General features: G+C 40.4%; 3 protein-coding genes across 3 annotated transcripts; 1 reads left to right on the plus strand and 2 right to left on the minus strand.

Annotated features, from left to right (window-relative positions):
• Positions 1 to 1165: 1165 nt before the first annotated feature.
• Positions 1166 to 8344, plus strand: LOC126629151 (histone-lysine N-methyltransferase ATX4-like). The gene is made up of 23 exons (XM_050299068.1): positions 1166 to 2793; positions 2900 to 2955; positions 3042 to 3231; positions 3570 to 3698; positions 3833 to 3901; positions 4003 to 4071; positions 4174 to 4265; positions 4355 to 4447; positions 4632 to 4767; positions 4876 to 4981; positions 5061 to 5160; positions 5298 to 5422; positions 5542 to 5687; positions 6046 to 6150; positions 6287 to 6351; positions 6454 to 6673; positions 6806 to 6892; positions 7000 to 7056; positions 7126 to 7215; positions 7326 to 7412; positions 7594 to 7668; positions 7826 to 7926; positions 8024 to 8344. The coding sequence occupies exons 1-23, from the start codon at positions 1858 to 1860 to the stop codon at positions 8112 to 8114; spliced, it is 3225 nt and encodes a 1074-aa protein (XP_050155025.1). The 5' UTR covers positions 1166 to 1857; the 3' UTR covers positions 8115 to 8344.
• On the minus strand, positions 8248 to 8804 carry LOC126629162 (uncharacterized). Its single transcript, XM_050299091.1, has one exon. It carries the CDS (start codon positions 8802 to 8804, stop codon positions 8487 to 8489), a length of 318 nt encoding a protein of 105 aa, XP_050155048.1. The 3' UTR covers positions 8248 to 8486.
• On the minus strand, positions 8248 to 10935 carry LOC126629156 (uncharacterized). The gene has a single exon (XM_050299077.1). It carries the CDS (start codon positions 10727 to 10729, stop codon positions 9281 to 9283), a length of 1449 nt encoding a protein of 482 aa, XP_050155034.1. The 5' UTR covers positions 10730 to 10935; the 3' UTR covers positions 8248 to 9280.
• Between the last annotated feature and the right edge of the window lie 3156 nt (positions 10936 to 14091).

A 14091-nucleotide genomic window follows, 5' to 3' on the forward strand; every position in this document is an offset into this window, starting at 1 on the left:
TGAACTCAAGATTTTCTCCGTGCCCAATCCCTTTCTTCTTAAAATTCAACTCCAAGAACACATTGTTTGACGATTATCTTGTGCTGGTAGGTTGGCGTTGACCTCCCAAAAAAATTAAAGTGGTTGGTGAATCTCTACACGAAATCTCAAAAACCCATCCACCTAAAAACACAACCAATCTCAAAAAACAAACACCCACCTTCGCAACACAACCCACAACATAAAAATTGTTGGGGAAAAACATCCTCAACTGTCTCTCACGAGCTATCCATCGATGCAACCAAAAAAATAAACAAACCTTATAGAAAAACACCAATTTACAAAGCGAAAAATATGAAAGAAAATGTCAACTTCCATTTGGGCCTGAAAACAGAGGGGGCCACGATGCTATTCAGTTCCCGAAACGGAGAAATTCAACCCAACACCACCACCGAACCAAAACTTAAATTTTATTTTTCCATGTACCGCAAAAACAATAATTTGAGAGAAGGCCATCTTCGTCCCTCCCTCGACAACTTCAAAGTTTTCATGTTTTTTTTTTTTTGGTCCTTGGCTTGCAGACAGCCGGCTAGGTCCCCACCGATTTTTCGAAACAATGTGACGAGCCCTACCCGTTGAGGCCGATTTTTAGAACAGAGAGTTGTACTTGTACTAGCAGGAGAACCAACATGAAAGTTTTTGTGAGACACCCAAAAAAGAAAGGGAAAAAGAAGATACCCAAAATAACCCCACTAAAAAAAATTGGTGGGAAAATTCTTGAAGAATTTAAAAACCCAAAAAACACAAACTGTACCTATGCCGCCATGCTCCGGTGACCACCATCCTCTTACCCCCCAATTCTCAGCGCTCACAACAAAAACCCAACAAAATCAAAAAACCATCGTACTAAAGTTACAAATTGGTTCAGAACAAAACCAAGAACATAGAACTTCGATTCAGTGCGACATTTGTTGTTTCGGATTTAAAGTTTCCGACTTTCTTGGAACACAACTTTTGCGACATGTCTTTGCACTCTGCAACCAAAAATTTAAAATAAAACAACCTTCGAATTAAATCCACAAAAAAAAAAAAAAAAAAACCCAACCCAAAGAGTGGCACTATACTACCAGATTGTCCATGAAGACTATGCTCTCTCTCTCTCTCTCTCTCTCTCTCTCATGACCTTGCCAGGAAGAATTGCGCTCTAAAACACGTTAGGCGCACGTTAGCCCCTACCACTCCTCTCTCTCTCTCTCTCTCTCTCTCTCTCTCTCTCTCTGTCTATACAATATAACACTTTGCAAAGATAACGCCGGCCCCCATCTCTCTCTTTCTCTCTAACTCCCCGCTCCCTCTCTCTCTCCTCGCTCTTTCTCTCTCTAAAAGCTTTCGCAGAAAATTAAAACAGAAAAATATTCAGGTCTCATATTATATTCCCTTCCGCTGCTTAACATAATTACATTACAATTACGACAATTTGATTTTCTCTCTCCTCTCTCTCTCTCTCTCTCTGCGCTCTGAAGCAGTTGGAAAGAGACTTCCTGGATATATAGATAGATCCCTATTTCCCAATCCAACTGTTTTCTTCTCAATTTCGATCCTTTTCGTCTAATTCTCGAGCATTCTTTCTGCTCTGTTTCTCTCCCAATTTTTCTGTTTGTTTCCCGAGAAAACGATTCTGTAGCGGGTATCGTTTGAACTGCTCTGTTTTGGGGACACCCAGTTGGGGATTAGGGTTTATAGGCGATTTGGGAATTGGGTTTTTTATGAAATCAAAAGGGTTTTTTGGGTGTTAATGCTGAAGTGAAAAGATTTCACCTTTTGGGTTTATGGGATTCATCGATTCGTGGAGTTTGTGAAATTTGATTTTCTTATACAATGATTATCAAGAAGAATCTCAAATCCCAAATGCCGAGTCTGAAACGGTGCAGGCTCGGCGAGTCACCGGGTGAGGACGACGATAACTCGGGTAGGAAGAAGAGGAAGACTAATGGGTATTACCTTCTCAATCTGCTCGGCGAGGTCGCCGCCGGTATTATCCCCGTCAACCTCCACGGCTTGCTCGGCTCAGTTGGGGCCGCTGGTATTATCCCCGAAGTGTCCTGCTCCCCCGAGGATGAGTCGAAATCGAAGCACAGAGAGTCAGCCGCCACAGCGAAGACGGAGGTTTCGCGGCCGCCACTGGTGAGGACGTCGCGGGGCCGAGTTCAGGTACTTCCTTCTCGGTTTAATGACTCGGTTATTGAGAATTGGAAGAAAGAAAGTAAGACAAGTGTAAGAGATTGTAGTTTAGATGAGGAGATTGAATGTAAAAAAGAGAAACCTAGCTTTAAAGCCCCGAAATTTGTTAGCCAAAATGCGAAAAAGATGAGAAGTGTGGATAGAATTGGATATAACAGTAAGAAGTATTCGGCTTTGTGCGAAGAAGATGAAGACGAGGAAGTTGAGGGGAGTGTGCCGTTTAAGAGTTTCGATATTAGAAAGTATTCAACGTCACCAAGCACACTTTCGTCAATGCGTAAGCAAATGGTTGAAGATGACAAGCGTGCAGTTGTGGAAATTGATGAAGAAGATGGTTTAGTGGGGACAGTGAAGGCTGCAAAGGAGAATGGCGAGAGGAAAGATGGGTTGTATGGACCTGAAGATTTCTATTCAGGTGATACAGTGTGGGCAATGCCTGGGAAAAATGAGCCTTTCTGGCCAGCCATTGTCATTGATCCAATGTCGCAAGCGCCTGAGCTAGTTTTGAGGGCTTGCATCCCCGATGCAGCTTGTGTGATGTTCTTTGGATACTCTGGGAATGGGAGTCAACGGGTATGAATTACTTTCCATACGGAGTCCATCTGTTTTTCTGAAATTGTGATGTTTTCATGATTGGAAGAGTGGCATTTATTATAGGATTTTGTATGATCTTGAACAGGATTATGCTTGGGTTGAACGTGGCAAGATTTTTCCCTTTATGGATTATGTGGACAGGTGTGTGTGGCTGTTGTTGTTTTGTAAACTTTTGAGTTGCAATTTGGTAACCACTTTGTTGTTATGTAACATTTTGCTTGGTATAGGTTCCAGGAGCAGCCTGAATTGAACAGTTGTGAGCCCTGTGAATTCCAGATGGCAATTGAGGAGGCATTTTTGGTGGAACAAGGATTTACAGAAAAGTTGATAGCAGATATAAATATGGCAGCAATGTACGATGATTCTCTACAGAGAGGGGTTCAAGAGGCTACCGGTTCAAATCATGATCTGGAACAGGCAAGTTTTCTCACAGCACTGTTTCCTGTCTTTTAAATTCTGTAGTTTCTAGGACACTATATTGAACATAGAATTGCTCAAACATCCAAAGATTAATTCAAACAGTTCTGATATCATCAGAATGGGGTTTGCTGATGGAAGTTTGGCTATTGCTTTGCTTAGTTATTGAGAACAGAACTGTGCTTCATTGTGGAGATATCCAGTGTTGATATACCTTAGGTTCAAACTATATCTTCTTTTCCTTATTCTCTTAACTATTGAAAAGGAAAGGTTTTCACTGAAATAGTAGACACTTTTCTTTTAGATTTCCAGTGTATTGAATTGGTTTATTTGAGCAGGATGTATCTGGGAAGAAGAATGACATAAGACCCTGTGAAGGCTGTGGCTTGTATGTTCCTTTTAAAATGATAAAGAAAATGAAGGATCCAGCTTCCGGAGGCCAATATCTTTGTAAATTGTGTGCTAGGGTTAGTATGACCTACCTTGTGTTAGGTGTTATTTATTGGTTTTAATTTCTGTTCTTCATAAAAGTAAAAGAAGGGTTTCTTTGTGTTCAGGATATTGTGCATTGTTGACAATACTTGCATCATTCTTATTGCAGTTAGTAAAATCAAAACATTATTGTGGGATATGCAAGAAGATTTGGAATCATTCAGACAGTGGAAGTTGGGTGAGGAAACCTACAAACTATGCTTGGATTGTGATTATCCATCCTATCTTTAGAGTGCAGTTCCTTGTCAACTTATTCTTATATATTTCCTTTGTGAGTAGGTTCGATGTGATGGTTGTAAAGTGTGGGTGCATGCAGAATGTGACAAAATCTCCAGCAACCATTTTAAGGTCCGTCTATTATACTAAATACCTAAATTTGTTGTTTTTCTCTTTCATAATGAGTTTGAAGAGATTCTATACTTCCCTGACTATGTTATTTCCTTTTTGAAGAATTTGGGAGGCACTGACTACTACTGCCCAACTTGCAAAGTCAAGTTTAATTTTGAATTATCAGATTCTGAAAAGGGACAAGCAAATGTAAAGTAAGTCTATTTGACTTTTAATCTTAGGAATGAATTGGTTTTTTTTTCTTACCAACTTGTCCCTAATGATTATAGAGTTTTTGGTGCAGATGGAGTAAAAATAATGGTCAGTTGGCGCTTCCTAACAAGGTTACTGTTCTTTGCAATGGCGTGGAAGGCATTTATTTTCCAAGTCTTCACTCGTAAGAATAGGAATGAATGGTTTTCGTTTTTGTTTAGGACTTTTAGTTGGTATTAGTCTTGCTGGTTAAATTCATGTTACTTAATCATTACATATTTCACCTTGATAAGGAAGTCAATTTGACATTTACTTTGGTTGGGCATCTGAAAATATTTTATTTATGCATTTTCTTTCTTATGTTTTAGTGTTGTGTGCAAGTGCGGCTTCTGTGGGGCAGAAAAGCAAGCACTTAGTGAATGGGAGCGACACACAGGTTCCAAATCGAGAGATTGGAGGACTAGTGTCAGGGTGAAAGGTTCCTTACTGCCACTGGAACAATGGGTACTATTCTTTGAGATTCATGTCCTACCTCCCCACCATTGAATAGTATGCCTGTGCCCTCTCAATTTGGGAAACATACTCAAAATGCAATCTCGTTTGACTTTGCAGATGCTGCAGTTAGCAGAGTATCATGAAAATGCTCTCGTGTCTTCTAAACCTCCTAAACGGCCTTCTATTAAAGAACGAAAGCAGAAGTTGCTTACTTTTTTGCAAGGTATATTTGTTTTCTATGTTTGTGCAGATAATTTTACATTTGATGTAAACTAACTGCATCTCTCTGCTTGCTATGACAGAAAAGTATGAACCTGTTCATGCCAAGTGGACAACAGAACGATGCGCTGTATGTAGATGGGTTGAAGATTGGGACTACAACAAAATCATCATCTGCAACAGGTATCATCAACAAGGTTCATTAGTTTTCATTATCAAATCATGATGTTGGAGGGCCAACTGTTTGATGCCCCTTAGAGACTCCATAGATTATAAAGGCATGAAAATAAGGCAAATGTCTAATGTTTCTTTTCAATCAGATGTCAGATAGCCGTCCATCAAGAATGCTATGGAGCAAGAAATGTTCGGGATTTTACTTCGTGGGTTTGCAAAGCATGTGAAACGCCCGAAGTCAAGCGAGAATGTTGCCTCTGTCCTGTAAAAGGCAAGTTTCTAGCTACGGTACATTTGTTGAGTCGTGCTCTATCAATACACCAAATTTCATTTAGCTATCTTGGTCTCATGTCTTTGATCTGATTGTGCTTTTGCACTTTTTCCCTGCAGGAGGTGCTTTAAAGCCAACTGATATTGACGCGTTGTGGGTTCATATTACATGTGCTTGGTTCAGACCCGAAGTCTCTTTTGCGAGTGATGAAAAGATGGAGCCTGCTCTTGGGATCTTGAGTATTCCATCAAATTCTTTTGTGAAGGTGGGTTCTTTGTTCTTGTATATTGTTTTTTGACTATTCCATTTCATACTGGTGATAATGTTTATGATATATGACATCTAATCACATGATTGACATTGTTCTCTCAAAGACTTATATTCTTAAATGTAACAAACATGGTAATGTAAAAAAGTGACACCTAACCCTTCATATCTACAATTAGCGAATAAAGAATTGAGTTGTACGATAACTTTGACATAGTGAATCTAGAAATGTTCCAGGATGCATCGTGTCATTGATTGTGATTCTAGTTCTTTTAATTTTATCTTATGGAATGAACCCTGAAATATTTAGCTGATCCAATCTGAGTTTTTTTTTTTTTTGTTGGCATCTGCTTCAGATTTGCGTTATCTGTAAGCAAATTCATGGTTCATGCATGCAATGTTGCAAGTGTTCCACTTATTACCATGCAATGTGTGCCTCACGAGCAGGTTATCGCATGGAGGTGAGTTACTCATTGCTCTTTGTTTGTTATCATTATATTCGTATTTATTAGTTTGTGGCGCATTCTGATTGTGAATCAGACTACCTTATTTCTGGTGATGTGTGTTTGCATTTGTTTGTGCATTCTTAATATGCAGTTGCACAGTTTGGAGAAAAATGGAAAGCAGACCACAAAAATGGTTTCTTACTGTGCTTATCACAGGTTTGGGTTCTCGTATTGTCTTATGTCCTATTGCTTCCAAATTGTTGGTTTTCTTGTACTTATGTAAGTTCCTAACTCTTCTGTTTTTCATTTTTCGTGCAGGGCCCCAAATCCGGATACTGTTTTAATCATACAGACTCCTCTAGGAGTGTTTTCAACGAAAAGCCTTCTCCAAAATAAGAAGCCTGGTTCAAGGTTAATTTCATCTAATAGAACAAAGCTTGAAGAGGTTTTGACGGTTGAAACTACGGAGTCTGAGCCAGAGCCAGAGCCATTATCTGCTGCAAGGTGCCGGGTATACAAAAGATTGAAAAATAACAAGGTATTCTACCTTGATGCCTAGTTGCCTCTACCATAAACATTATAGTGATCATCAATTGACATAAACAGTTAGATTGTTGAATTAGTTTGATCTGTACTTAGCCTCACGATTATTATTTTTTTCTGATTCTAGAGAACCGAAGAAGAAATCGTTGCCCACCAAGTGAAGGGACCTTCCCATCATCCCTTGGAAGCAATTCGAAGTTTGAACACATTCAGGGTTACTTTTTTACCTTTAAGAATTTGATGGAATAGATAGTCTTTTTTATGCCTTTTTATATGGGATGTAAAATAAATGAACCTCAAACTGACATTTTTTTTCAATAGGTAGTAGAGGATCCTCCGACTTTTTCATCTTTTAGAGAACGGCTATACCATTTACAGGCAAGGATCTTTCTCATTTCCCATTCGATATTCAATGTTCATTTTCTTACTGTATGTATATGAATGCAGAGAACCGAACACGATCGTGTTTGCTTTGGTAGATCTGGGATACATGGATGGGGTCTCTTTGCACGTAGAGACATACAAGAAGGAGAAATGGTATGAAATTTGAACATTGTCTATCCTTAAGATTACCAGCTATTGTATCTTGAGAAATTAATCCATTTTGTTGAAAACAGAATGTACTAAGAAGCGTGCTTCTGTTTCAGGTTCTTGAATATCGGGGTGAACAGGTGAGACGTAGCGTTGCAGATCTTAGGGAGGCACGGTATAGATCAGAAGGCAAAGACTGTTATGTGAGTTAAATTCTTTTCAAGTGGTTTAAACAATTACCTTCAAGTCAACTCTAGTTGTCTCTGGAGCTATGTGATTCCCAAGTTCTGCTGTTTCCAGCTAGAATTTCAGCTCTTAAATTCTCTGTGCTCTTTTTTCTTTCCGTTTTTGCTTCTTTTCTCATTGCTCATGTTTACTCTGCAGTTGTTTAAGATCAGTGAAGAAGTGGTGGTAGATGCCACTGATAAAGGCAATATAGCACGCCTGATCAACCATTCGGTAAGTCATTGTGGTGATTGTTAGGGTGCTGTTCTTTTGTGATTTGCTCCTCTACTGTTCTTCAATAGATTCATTCCTGTACTCGTTGCCAGCTTGTTTCTGTCGTCACTGTCACTCGTCTTTACTGGTTTAATATTATTGCCCATCTTTACTACAGTGCATGCCGAATTGCTACGCGAGGATCATGAGTGTGGGTGATGAAGAAAGCCGGATTGTACTTATTGCAAAGGCTGATGTAACATGCGGCGATGAGCTAACGTATGTCTCTCCATTTCTCTTTCTCGCCATCTCTCAGTTCTTCACGAGGAACCTATTAGCTTAACACTGCTGCATATTCCGTTGTTGACTCTCGCAGGTACGATTACTTGTTCGATCCGAACGAGCCTGACGAATTAAAAGTCCCGTGTCTATGTAAAGCTCCCAACTGTCGCAAATTCATGAATTAGTAGGATGATGATGGAGATATACCCACTCACTTGCTCGGCCATTGTTTGTCCGCAAGGAACAACAACTAACCCTCCCTCCATATACCAAATTTGTAATTTTGCCAAGGAAAAAAAAAAAAAAAAAGAGCAGAGAAAAGGAATATTGTATTTTTATTTTCTTTTTTCTTTGGACAAACTTCCGAAGTTTAATAAAAGCTAATAGTTTTTGCCGGCTTTTCGGTTTGGGGTAATTTGTGTATATTTCTGTCTATTACCCCTGAATTCTAATCGAACATTGTAGTTTCTTCGTTAGCGATGATATCAGGATAGCGATTTTAACACTCCTCTGTATAATAGAGTGTCTTGACATCGTCGTTTCTTCGTTAGCAAGGATTAACATGTCTTAATTGAGTGTTTCACCACCAGAACACGGCGTTTCCGTCCAATCCAAGTACTCTGCCATGCAGGATCGCTGGAGACAACTCGGTATCCTGCGTACGAGTACCATTGGCGAGCACCAAAATCATCCTCATAAGCCTGGACGGCAAGATACTCAAAACCCCATTTTACTGAGAGCGCGTCACACGCTTTCTGCACAACAGTTGCTATTTTCTTCCTCCTGAAACTCTTCAAAACAGCAATGCCGGACACGTAAAGATATTCCGATGCCAGAGATGGGAGATACTGAAGGATAGCCTGGTCTCTGGACATCGTGACGCCCGCAACTCCCACAAGTTCTTGTCGCTCGGAAGTTTATATACAAGCCCAGAAAGCACTTCAGCCGGAAGAAGGTGAAGAAGAAATCATGAATGCTCCAGTTTGAGCATAAGCTGCCTTCCTCACCTCACCCCCATTTCTAAACAAACTCATGACCTTCCAACCAAACTCACTCACCAAATACTTGAACTCTCCCTTTCTGTCAACAGCAAACTTCCCACTCCCCACAAACCCTACTTCTTCCTGATCGGCTGACGACGTCTAACTGCTGCTGCTGCATTTCACCGAAGAAGAAGTTGTTTTACAAAAATTAGCAGGTCTAGAAAGAGTAAATCCATATGATGAAATTTCTGTGCTGACTTTTGCTGATATGCTGGGGTAGCTTGCTGGTAAATGATGATATTTTCTGCTTTGTTTTTGGTTTCTTTTATTTTTTATTTTTTATTTTTAGGTATAAACTTGTCATGAAATTAATCAACAAGTATAAAACCTCTCTTTATATACTCAAAACAGGAGAATGGTAAGTTTAGTACATTTTCCAATTCAAATGATTTGGATATCAGGGTCTCCATGATCACATCCCTGTTGCAATCCTCACCCGTAACCACAAAACCTCTGCACACGACCAGAGAAGAATTGCACAGCCACGGAACTGATACTGTAAACCCCAAACCAGAATCTTTCCCTCCCACTACCACGTCCTTGTATGCCTGCAGGCAAACCCTCGAGACGTACTTTCCCATTGGCAAAGTTGGCTGCAGAACGGATGGTGCAGAACCGTCAGGGTCCAAGATATCAGAATCTGAATGAAGGTTCACCACAACTGTGCCATGATCCGGGTGAAGCCGGCTACTGAGGGCTTTTAGAAATGGGGAATGTGGATCCCATAACTTGCGTGGGAATATGTCTTCCCCATCATAAGCATCAACGAAGACCATATCATACTGAATGGTGGTGTTGAGAACGAAATCCTCAGCATCGGATTCATGGAGGAACAGCCTCTCGTGGATGCCTTTCCACATAACGGTGTCCATGGTGTTGGGTGACACGGCACGCTTGCCTGATGGAGTCATAATTGAGAAAGCCGGAAATCCCATGGCTCGAACTGAGGCTGAGATAACAAGAGGGTCGATTTCAACTACATCAACAATAGCACCTTGAAGTTTACTAGCCAAAAACAACGGTAAGCTTCCGCCACCGTGACCAATGCACAATATACGAATATTTCCGGTCCCAGTCACCGCGTTCATGAGATTGTAATTACAAGATGCTATAGTGGCCAACCCAGCTGCTATCATACTCTTAAGATAAGGAAGAGCCAAGCAATGAGGCTGCTGCATAAGGGCGATCGATTCCGGTTCCGATCGCCGATAGGCAGCCAAAACCTTAACGGTGCTCTGGCGGGTGTCGTCGTTAAAGCTGAGAGCGCGCCATTGATATCCGAGCACTCTGAATCTCTCGCTGTCCTGACGGCACTCCTGTATCTCTTCGTATCTTTGCTGCAGCCATCTCTCTGTCGACGCCCAATGGAGTTCGCTGGGTTTTGAGGAAGGATAGGCGACGACTGAGACAACGCCATTGCCTTTGTCGGATGTGGAGCGGAGGACGGTGTGGCCTTCGGATTCTTCCCCCCGCCACTCCGAGGCGTAGGACCAGTCGCCTTCGTCCTCGATACAGCGTCGTACTGCGGTTGAGAGCTTCCGGAGGTTCAGTCCCGAGCTCAATCCAGCTCTGCGCCACATGGCCGTACCCCGCAGGAAGTGAAAAACCCTAATCCAGCTCTGCGCCACATGGCCGTACCCCGAGCTCAATCCAGCCCTGTATCTCCTCGTACCTTTGATGCAGCCATCTCTCTGTCGACGCCCAACGAAGCTCGCTGGGTTTTGAGGAAGGATAGGCGACGACTGAGACAACGCCATTGGCTTTGTTTTTGGTTTCTTTTTTTTCTAATAACTTCCCTTACATCTTGAAATTTATTATTCTCTATAGATAGTATATGCCATTGAATTCTGCATTTTCTGATCCTTTGTTTATGTGGAGAGAGTGACGAAAAATTGGTACGAGGGAAGATAAGATGTCGTGTGCACGAGTGGTCCTAATTTCTCTGCATGGTTTAGGCCAGAAATAATGATGCCACGAGGTCAAGCCTTAGACCATCTCCAAATGATTATCAAATTACAAGAATCTAATTTGAATTGAGGGTTGATGTGGTAATATGAAGACTTATGTCAAATTTTGTATTTTTCTATCCGAATTGTCAAATATTATTTTATTGTTTGAATATAGCTTTAAATTGTTGTAATTATTAAAAAAAATGTTGAAATTTTTTTTTAATTGGTTGAAATGTTAGTGGAATAAGGGACCTACTATTATTATGAATTAAAATTAAAATTGACATTGATGTCAAATTTGACTCTAAATCGCATAGCCTTCAAATTCAGTCAGCAAATAACGCTTCGGTTGGAAAGACTTTTGATTTCAAATATGCACAGTGGCATTTCATCTAAAATTTTAACATCTCCTTTGAAGATGCTCTTAACCTTGTAGAAAACTGTACATATGCGCTACCAGTCAACACTAAGGAATTCTTGTGTACGACCAACCGAATATATGCAGCACTCATTATGAGCTTGATCATGAACAAGTCTGTGTGATACATAGAAAGGTTTTGGTTTTGTGTATATGGTCAAACAGACAGTGTAGTACACCTTACTTTCTCTAGTTGTACTGAACTGTTGGACATAAGGTGTCTCTCCGATTTTGTTTAATTTTATTTCATGTCCATAACAAAACTTAAATGTTGACCTAACAAGGAAAACCAAGTATTGAATAGAAACAAACTGATATAGTGAAGCTAAAATTCAATATCAAAGAAATACAAAATTTAATCAAGTATATTAATTAATTGCATAAATGTAAGGGATTTATAAAAGCTTTCATCGTTTGGCATGTGAGTTTACAGTTTAGGGTTCAGAGTTTTGGTTCCACGTCCGCATCTTCTTTGCTGCTTCCACTAGGGTTGGGACTTGCATGGTCTCCACCAGGGTTGGGACATGCATGGTCTCCACCAGGGTTGGGACTTTCATGGTCCGACCCATTGATCACAGTACTTGCCGCACTAGCATTCCCGTTGTTTTCATCCTTTTTCTCTTCCATTATCTCAGTTCCTCCTCCGCTACCACCACTTGTTTCACCCTCCACAGCTATTCTCCTACCCCCACTATCGCTGCCATCACTCTCCTTACGATCCCCTTTATCGCCACTCTCCTTAACCAAAACCAGAGCCAAGTGAAGCGCTCCATTAACCCGGAACGACCAAACCTGAACAAGCTGGCCAGGTTTGAGTTTGTTCCTCTGAGCAACCGCACCCCATTGAGTTCTCAACACATACAGTTTGCTGCTTTTCATATGCCAGAGTCTCAAGTTTATATCTCCTTTTACAAGACCAGGGTCTATTAACTGAACCTTCATTGTTTGCTGTCCCTCAAGTAACTCCTTCTCTTTCGCTTCCAAGAAATCCATCGATACAATTTGGGCTTCAGGCATTGACAGTCTGTTTTCGCCGGGAGATATATCAGTCATGGTTATTCGCTTCTGTATCACCAAGCCCAGCCTAGTCCCCTCCAACCTTACAATTTCTCTCTTGAATTCGTCAGGCAAGTCGTGATATTTCGGAGGCGTGGAAGGACTACCAATCGGTTCTTTCTTCTTCGGAGAGTTCTTGGTCGATCCCTTGGCTTTCTTGACATTGTTCTTCGGCATCACCTTTCGTTTCTTCCATCCCACGTCACCCCTACCAATAGCATTAGTCTCTCTCCGTGAGGACTCCATAGCAGAAGCCTTAAGCTTCGGCCCATCACACGACCTCTGTTTCTTCGGCGCACGATCATCATTTATCCTATTGCTAGACCATTTTCTTTTCAGAGAATGATCTGTTCTAGTAGAATCGATAGGGGGCGACCTTTGTTTCTTGGGCGGCTCGACTAGCATTGGCTTCTTGAGAGCCCCCTCTCGCATCAAAGTTTCTCTCTTTTGCTGCATTATCTCAACTTCAACCTCAGCAATTCTAACCAACCAGTCCAAACGGGTAAAGTTCTGAGGCCACTCCGTCAAGCCATTGAAGTATTTTTCACTTAATAACCGCGCCATCTTATCTTCTTCCTTTTCTTCTCGGAGAGATTGAAGAAGATACAATTTGATGTAAAGCAAAGTATGGCACGAGCTTAGAACTTAGGACGAGTATAAAATGTATTGTTTTGGTTAAACCTGCAGGGGGGTGATTTTATAGGGTTTTTACAGTACTGATCAGTGTCTGATTAGGAGTTGCTGATCGACTAGAGACTTGCCCTTCAAGTATACGAATCTTAGGGTTTTAGGAAACCAAACACGCACAGGTTTAGTAATCCTTCCAAAACTAGGTATTGTAATTGCTCAAACATTGGCTATATGATTCTAATCGAGCTTGGAATTTCTAATAAAATCCGTATTTATATAGGAAACAAACCACTTTAGCTACAAACAAGAGGAAAATTGACACTTGTAAAATTTCTAATAAAATCCGTATCTATATAGGAAACAAACCGTTTTGGTCACAAACAAGAGGAAAATTGACACTTAAAAAATTCGTGCAACTATTCCGGAGATATCCGGTCCTTCAGAATTCACTTCCAAAACAATTACAATTCTCCCTAGAAATAAATTAATAGAATAAAAAGTACGACCACTTCTTCCAAATGGTTTAAAACACTTTCCATAATACACACGTAAAAGACATTGCAAAACCTCAAAAGATATTTTTCACAAAAATTATGAACTATACCTAAGACGGAGGCAGGAATTTTTTTCTCGAGTGGGCTAATATTATTCTACGCTACATAACACGTTATAAGAGCTCCCAATATTGTTTTCACATCCACGACTAAAATGTACTTATAAAACATATTGGGCATGAATGAAATCATAATAAACAAAACTATAATTAAGTAAAAAAAAAGCAATATAATAAGAATAGCCAAAGACTCAAACAATCAACCAAAAAAAACTCAACAAACATTAAGAATGTAGTAGAATCATGAATCACATATCCGAATTTATAAGTAAAACACGTGAAGCATTGAAGCTTCTCATAACCTATTAAGTTTTTTCATTTTAAAAACCTCACTTGGGCTATAGCCCAAGCGTGCCCTCAAAGGGATCCGTCCTTGACAATATCCACATTTTCAATCAGATTTGCGACTGAAAAAACCATCATAAAACCTATTTTCGTATCTTTCTCAACCTA

This window comes from Malus sylvestris, chromosome 7, assembly GCF_916048215.2.
Source record: "Malus sylvestris chromosome 7, drMalSylv7.2, whole genome shotgun sequence".
In the NCBI taxonomy this organism is placed as follows: Eukaryota; Viridiplantae; Streptophyta; class Magnoliopsida; order Rosales; family Rosaceae; genus Malus; species Malus sylvestris.